Source organism: Cyphomyrmex costatus, unplaced genomic scaffold (assembly GCF_001594065.2).
Source record: "Cyphomyrmex costatus isolate MS0001 unplaced genomic scaffold, Ccosl1.0 scaffold182, whole genome shotgun sequence".
Taxonomy (NCBI): Eukaryota; Metazoa; Arthropoda; class Insecta; order Hymenoptera; family Formicidae; genus Cyphomyrmex; species Cyphomyrmex costatus.
Window position 1 is genome coordinate 1,003,621 of NW_017275847.1, and position 8,161 is coordinate 1,011,781.

Consider the following 8,161-nt stretch of genomic DNA (forward strand, 5'->3'; position numbering starts at 1 on the left):
GAAAAAAACGAGCCTCGTGTATTCTAGTATTAAAGCCATTTTATCTAGATTATCTAAATAATCGAACTAAAATGGTTTTATATTTTTTGCGAGCCGGAAAATTTGGTTGATAAATGAAAATGCAGATTACTAACATTATCAACTGTCGATCATTATATCAAAGATGTAAATTTGTCAATATCGTCTTTTATCGACAAGAACTTGACACTTGGATAAAGTTAACATAATTGAACACTAACGTCGCTATCATAGAGAATCTCTTCATACATATTATTTATAAACAATACGTAGAGTACTGTGGTGTTGTGTTATATAGAGCTCTTCTTCAGGTTTGGATCAATTTGTATTCTTTACATGTGTGTCAGTAAAGAGTTTCTAAATCTAAACCATTGAAAAATAAGGACATTCTTTTTATCTTATTTGTAAAATATAAATATACGTGACGTGCAATAAAAAATTTATTTACTATTGTAGAAGAAAAGACTTTGGGAATCTCTCTATATTGAGCGAGTTGTAAGATTTAATGAAATTCTTTACAATGATTTATTTATTACTCCGTAGATTTATGTTTAATATTAATTAAGTTAGAAAATCCGTCTGATTATATTTTCAATCATAAAACATTTTACAACTGTATAAATTTTGAGCGATATTAAAAAAAAATAGTCAAAATTTAAATAAGTTGTATTGTTTTCAAATTGAAGGCTACATATTTATCCTGTTAAAAAAAATTGATAGAGAACGATTAAGAACGATAACATTTCTATCAATTTATATTGTTTTATATAAGTTTATATCATTTTTTATCGTCGATATTGCGAGCATCACGATTGATCGGCTATGAATTCTATCATATTTTATCAAGTTTTATAAGATTTGTACAAGATTCCTATAAGATTTGATTAAAATTAGTGAATTCATGAACCAGATTCCATATTCAAAATGATAGGATTTTTCTATCGTTCTTTATTAATTTTTTTTATCAGGGTAATTTATTATTTTCTACAAAGTTTCTCAAAGTGGAACATCATGTCAACATTGGAGGATAAAATTTTGGGAGAAAAATTACATTATTACTGCAGCAGTTCCAGTGAAGATGAGGGAAATGATTCTGGAGATTCTGATAAAGAATGTAATGATATCAAATATATTGATGATACTGCACAATATATTATACCTTCATATTCGAAATGGGATGGAACTTCCAGTAACACAGGACCTAAAGGTGTTATAAAGGTATAATTTTATATACAGTGTTTATTATAATTATATTTTAATTATGGAAAGATATAACAATCTAAAAACATGAAATTAAACACATGTGTACATATCATATATATATTTAAGTTTTATTGTCAATCAAATATGAAATGGATAATTTAACATTAATTTGAAATATACTTTTGGAAGGATTGGCAACGATATAAGCAGTTAGAAGCAGAAAAACGAGAATCACAAGAGAAAGAAAAACTACAGTTGATTAACAAACTAAGTTTAACATGCCGCAGTGCTTTAGATGAAGAAAAGGAAAAATTGAATGAGACAGATCCAGAGTTGGCAAATTTATTAACTGATGAATTTCTTCTAGAATATCAAAGACAAAGAATGAAAGAAATGCTTACAAAAACAGAAAAACTTTGTTTTGGGAAAGTTATCAATTTGGAGAACACAGATCAGTTTCTACAAGCCATTGATGAAGAAGATAAATCAGTAATTGTTATCGTTCACATTTATGAAGATAATGTATCTGGTTGTGAAGCCATGAATGGATGTTTGATATCTCTTGCAGAAGAACATCCTTACGTCAAATTTTGTAAAATTTTAGGTTTGTTAACTTTCAGGTTATATGTAAAGAAATGTGATTTACATTGTCAATGTCATTCATTAAACTTTAATACTTTCAACTATAATTAAAGTTTTACTTTGAAAGTAAACAGTAAAAAATCTTGTTCTCTGACTCATTTTTAAACAGAACTAATTTTATATAGCATATAAAATGTTTTCATTTTTTATATCAATATTCTTCAGATTTTCAGAAAAAAATTTCTATCTTTATAATTCAAATGTGTAACAAATATGTTTTTCTTGCAATTTTTTGGAACTTTTTTTTTTAGGCTCAGTTGCAGGTCTCAGTAAACAATTCAAGAAATTTGGTATACCAACATTGTTGGTATATAAAAATGGACAAGTAATTGGAAACTTTGTTCATGTTACGGATCATCTGGGAGTGGATTTTTATTCATCGGACGTAGAAGCATTTCTAATCGAACATGGAATTCTCGCTGATAAAAATTGCATACCACTTATTGTTATGAAGAATGAAAATAGAGTTTCCGATAGCGAATAAAAATTATTCTCTTTAAGATAATCCATTAATACATTTTAATAAATCAAAATAATGTAATAATTAACACCTACGCCACATACAATATTTATCAAAAATTTATTTACTATCATAAAACATAAATGTAAAAAATATTTGCTTTTAACCAGATATATATATATATATATATACACATACACATATATATGTATACTTATTACTTTAATTATTAAATCCTCCAATTTTATTTATAAAACTATTTCAACATGTCCAAGATATGTTTTTTTTTCTTTATTGCATTGCAGAGCTGTGAATAGATTAATAAGACCTGATCATATTCTACATCCTTCATATTATCATACAGCTTCTTTAAATCTTCCTTTTGGCGAATTTCATCTGTAATTATTTTTAATTTCTTTTCGACTAATTGATTTAGCATTTTATAAGCATCAATGGTAGTTGAAGTTTCTTTGAACATTCTGATTGTGCAAGAAAGTTTCGTTATCTTTGCTTGCAACTCTGCAACTTGTGCCTGCAACAGTAAATAGCCTGTCTTTTCTAAATATGCTTGGTTCATATCTTCATATTTCAGCTTATTCCACTTGTCCATTAAGTTTATATATTTCAGCAAGTCATTTTCGCATTGCACAATCAAATCCTCAATTTTATTCTTCCATTGTACTGCAGGTACATCGTGATATTCCAAAAATTTGTTGTGTATCTTACAGTTGTCCTTTGATGCTTCCTTAACATTACCTCCTAAGGCTTCATATCTTATAACATACAGATATCAAAATAATTTTATTAATCATATAAATTAATATTGTTATATAACTTGATATATACATAGCAAAATTTTTTTTACATACCAATGGTAAAACACTTACCTCAGTATCATATCATATATTATTTCTCGTAACATTGTCTCGATGCAACATTTCACTTCTAACTTTTCATCAGAATTTAAGTCACATGATGGTAAATCACAAATGCCCAGAAGTACCAATTTATCTTGCATATGTTTTGTTGTCGAAGGAAGATACATATATTTATCCAATTCATGAATTAAAAGTAATGTTTGTAATTTGCTAGCTGTGTTTTTGGAAAGAACATTTTTGAGATTCAAAGATGCTTTCTTTATACATTGATAGATAATGTTGATTTTGACACGTTCATTTATACTTTTCTCACATAATGCTAACGATTTTATCGTTTTTTCGATTCCATTTGTTTCTTGGATTATCACAAATTTATTGTTATTACTGGATTGGGAGATTGCAGAAATACTGGAAATATCTGAAAAAGCACAAAGGAAAATAAAAAGTATATTTATAAACAGTGCTTTATGCCTGCAATGTATATGTATATTTCTAATAACTGTAGAATTTATTAATTAAATATTTTCTTTAATTACACATCAATTTTTTTTAAATAAAAATATCACTTACCCGACAGTTGATGCAAATCGCTAAAATAACTCATACTTGACATTTCTATTAACCATATAAATCAAACAGAAGAAATGCACATTAATAATAATTAATCCTTTTTTCTCCTTTATTATAAATATTTGTTACTTTTAAGGAATAATATTCTAATGTTCCAATAAAATTAAGTTTTCAATTACAGAATAAGATAATCTGAATGTACTGGAAATAGTTTGCACTCAGTGCTGCTCAGTGCACACCAGTGCAGTCTGTCGAATCCGGAAAAAAAAAATTTCCACCAAGGGTTAAAGCCCATTCTAGAGACGCCTCTAGTCCATTCTACAATAAGTTAGGAGCCGTGTCGTATGTCGTGTCGTAAGAAATTGGCCAATCACAATTGAAAACAATCTATCATGATTGGTTAATTTCTTACGGCACGACATCCGACAACGGCTCCTAACTTATCATAGAACGGGCTTTATCATGTAGTATATACTTCCAACTTTTCCCGCAATGACACTCGAATCGTATCATAACGTTTTTCATGTGTGCTCACTTTTAATTGTCGACTTCCTCGAATTACACATGGAATTACATTGAATCCTACCAGTTGGTTGCCTGGCCAATTAAGCTAGAAGCTAGAAGAAGAATTACATTGAATTACATCAAGTAGATTGAATTTAATCTCCTTATTACTCCGTGTGTGAATGGCGACTTAATGAATAAAAAGCAATATTTATTATAATATGTCATAATTTAATTATGTGGCATGAATTCATCAGCTGTTTTGGTGTCTTTGTGCGTTATTCGCATCGAGATTTGTGATTCGGAGTTAGCAGAGACTACCAGTAAGCATAAACGTTTCATTCTTGAATATAATATTTATTATAATTATCAATATAAATAATTTTTAATGTCTCTGTCTGTTTAATTTTTTCCATAGTCTTTTAACAAATTGATAACGATGAAGTAATCAATTAAATGTAACAATTACAAGTAACAAATATCATAGGTACAATGGCTGCAAAGAAGACGAGGGGTTGCAGAGAACCAAGGGATATTGATGTTGAGACTTATACAAACAAGGCAGAAACTACATCTCCATTATTATCAAATCAAAGCACAAGCAAATCACAGTCGTTCTCAAGAACTAATTCCGAAGAAACATCATTTGTAAATTCTAATCATGTCACGAGTTCTACTTCAGGAGAGATAACTGGTGCTGCCGCTTGCACCTCACCCGATCAAATAAGCTTTATCTCTGGAAACCCTTTTGTTGAAGTTACAAAAGGCATCCTTCATCTATTTAAGGAAGAGTAAGCCATTGCCTTTTTGCTCTGAGCCATTCTAAACTATATAATTTGTATAGCATCACAATCATCTTTGAATTATACTATTGCTCAAAAGTTTCAGCACAATCTCCATTATATTATATTTGTGTTTTTTAATTTGTTATATTACATATTTACTCTCTTGAACTGACAAATAGGATGTGTCCTTTTTAGACTTTTTATTTTTCAAAATCTATAATCTTAAAAGCTTTAATAACAAAATTCTTAATATTTTGTCGATAAGTTTTTCAAGTATCTTAATAAAAAATTGTGTTTAACTTGATGCTCCAATATCTGTGTGAGAATATTATTTATATACCATTTACTTAAATATATATCAATGTCCAGTATAAAATTTGAAATTGATATTTTTTCCAATTTATATACACCTCTACATATCATATTTATTCATTTGAAAAATTTATTTAGATTTTTTACCATTTATTTTTCAGCCATTTATGATTTTATTGAATATTTTCATGAATGAGAATAAGAGAGAGGGCGAGAGAGAGAGAGAGAGAAAGAGAAAATATCATATATTTTATATTTATTCCACAATAGTTCTGTATTGTATATGTAAAAAATGAATTTATCAGTAAAAGCATAAAACGCGCTGAAACTTTTGAGTGGTAGTGTATAAGAGCATTAGAAAAGAAAACTAATTCACTTATTAAATTGAATCATATTCTTCAGCTAACGTCAGATGGTATTTATGTAAGAATTCTCAGTTGAAACTTTATTAAATGTATGCTGCTAAACGTTGGAAAGCTGTGTAATAAATGTCAATTCTTTCAACATTTACACTAAGAAAAAGTGAACTTTGAACAAGTGGGAATTTTGTATACAATTAACAACTTGAAAATATAATATTAATTATTCATAATTTTACCTTTTGATTACAGTGAATTAACTGAAATGCATTGTGCCGCAGATCGCAGTCATACTATCTGTATCCTATCAGTACCAGCAACAATGACTTGTCATGATCTTTTAACATTCACAGCAGCTTGTCATCAAGATATACAATACTTTAGAATCCTCAGAGACGGCAGTCCAAATCAGTATATGGCTCTAATCACCTTTAGGTCATCGGTGAGCTGTTTGGAGTAATATAACATACTTCCAATTTTGATAAATTGGAATAATTGTCCTATTTTATTTATATACATATAAATTTTACATAATGTTCATAATTTACACAATATTCAATCTAATAAAGTAATATTCAGCGCAAAAAATTAATTAAAAATATGTTATTCAAAATAAGATAAACTTCTATTTTATGTATTTCAGAGCGCAGCAAGTGAATTCTATGAAACTTTTAATGGTGCTCCTTACAACTCTCTAGAACCAGATGTAGTTTGTCATATGGTATTTGTATCCCGAGTCGAAATAGGGGACAATGGAATGCCTCTGAGTGGACACACAGAATTACCTTCGTGTCCCGTTTGTCTTGAAAGAATGGATGAAAGTGTGGATGGAATCCTGACAATATTGTGCAATCATACTTTCCACTCCAGCTGTCTTGTTAAATGGGGTGACACATCCTGTCCAATCTGTCGATACGCCCAAACACCAGAGCCACTGGCAGATAGTCGGTGCATGGAATGTGGTAAATATTTATCTAATTGCTTTGAGTTGTTTAAACTTAAATCTAATTTAATGATAATAAGGTATACCACATTCTTGAAACGAAATTTTAAAAAATTACTTTAAATTGTTTAATTAAATTTCACACATTGTACAATAACTGGCACATTTCGCGTTCCTCCAGAAAGGACATGGTTCCCAACATGTCAACAATTGAAAATTGTTGGAACCTTCTGTTATATTAGAGGCCTCTTGTAATATGCTTTGCGTGGATCTCTTTAGTTGCAGATGCCAGCAATGACGCTTTATGGATTTGCTTGATCTGTGGTCACATAGGCTGCTCGCGTTATCACCAGGGTCATGCGTTTGAACACTACCGGGACACACACCATTGCTACGCGATGCAATTAGGCAACAATCGCGTCTGGGATTACGTAGGCGACAATTTTGTACATCGATTATTACAGGACAAAGATGGTAAAATGGTAGAAGGTGGCTGCTCAACAACCAAGAATGAGGGTGCCGCTGTAGAGGATAAGGTAGACTCAGTACAGTTGGAGTTCACGTATTTGTTAACGTCACAGTTGGAAACGCAACGACAATACTATGAAGAGAGACTCAATCGTTCAGAACAACGCTCCATAGCAGAGCTTACTGAGTTGAGAGATAAACTGGAACAAGTGCTCGAGGAAAATTCACAACTCAAGGTACATAATTCAATATGTTATACTAAAAAATAATAGAAAATGTGTATTACGTCGTCTTTCCCTCCCCCTCCCTTTTTCCTTTATCTTATCCTTATTTCTCTTTCTTTCTTTCCCTTTCTTTTTTTCTCTCATTTCTTCTACTATTTTTCATTGTATTATAAGGGAGATGTTCTTTATTTTATTAGAAACAATTCACGACGTTCAATCGCGACAAGCAGACGCTGGACAAGCGTCTACAACATTCCACCAATAAATTAGCACAAATACAAGCGGAATTAACAGAAGAAAAAGATCTGCGAAAGGCTTTACAATTGAATCAGACTTCGTGGCAGGCAAAATATAAAACATTACAAGATGAACTGTTCGCGAAAGAAGCAGAGATCACTGATTTAAGAGAGCAGAATCGGGATCTCATGTTTTTTCTTGAGGCTCAAAAACAAATTGACGAATCCGTCGATCGAGATGAGATCGCTACTGGTCGTATCGTTATTCCTCCAAATCTTAAAAGCGGAAAATCATTAGGATCTCGCGGACATAAAAAAAAGCACTAACTTCATCAAAAATTGGAGGATTAAATCTGAGAATTGTGAGACCTGGAGACGATTTCTTCTGTGAGATCAAGGACCTCTTTAAGTCTGTCGCGCCGTAGAAGAAAAAGAAGGACTTCATTAAAAATCATTAAATACTTATACTTATTATGAAATTCTTTGATTTATTAAATAAGTAAAAAAAATTTGCATTGCAAAAAAACGAGCGAAATTTATTAATCTTTGATTTATATTA

General features: G+C 30.2%; 3 protein-coding genes across 4 annotated transcripts; 2 read left to right on the forward strand and 1 right to left on the reverse strand.

Moving 5' to 3' along the window:
- The first annotated feature begins 378 nt into the window (after positions 1-378).
- On the forward strand, positions 379-2,406 carry LOC108772277 (phosducin-like protein). 2 transcript variants are annotated; one of them, XM_018537784.1, is made up of 4 exons: positions 379-513; positions 987-1,236; positions 1,411-1,825; positions 2,115-2,406. In XM_018537784.1, the coding sequence occupies exons 2-4, from the start codon at positions 1,030-1,032 to the stop codon at positions 2,345-2,347; spliced, it is 855 nt and encodes a 284-aa protein (XP_018393286.1). In that variant the 5' UTR covers positions 379-513; positions 987-1,029; the 3' UTR covers positions 2,348-2,406. The 2 variants fall into 2 exon arrangements, with proteins under 2 accessions (XP_018393286.1, XP_018393285.1); XM_018537783.1 differs by having other exon boundaries at positions 1,011-1,236.
- Positions 2,407-2,565: 159 nt separating this feature from the next.
- LOC108772254 (uncharacterized) lies at positions 2,566-3,843 on the reverse strand. The gene is made up of 3 exons (XM_018537750.1): positions 3,772-3,843; positions 3,211-3,619; positions 2,566-3,096 (listed from the first exon to the last, which is right to left on the reverse strand). Exons 1-3 carry the CDS (start codon positions 3,812-3,814, stop codon positions 2,580-2,582), a joined length of 969 nt encoding a protein of 322 aa, XP_018393252.1. The 5' UTR covers positions 3,815-3,843; the 3' UTR covers positions 2,566-2,579.
- A 592-nt stretch (positions 3,844-4,435) lies between these two features.
- LOC108772274 (BRCA1-associated protein) lies at positions 4,436-8,036 on the forward strand. Its single transcript, XM_018537780.1, has 6 exons — positions 4,436-4,598; positions 4,763-5,066; positions 5,984-6,173; positions 6,375-6,693; positions 6,954-7,378; positions 7,564-8,036. Exons 1-6 carry the CDS (start codon positions 4,520-4,522, stop codon positions 7,927-7,929), a joined length of 1,683 nt encoding a protein of 560 aa, XP_018393282.1. The 5' UTR covers positions 4,436-4,519; the 3' UTR covers positions 7,930-8,036.
- Positions 8,037-8,161: the final 125 nt, after the last annotated feature.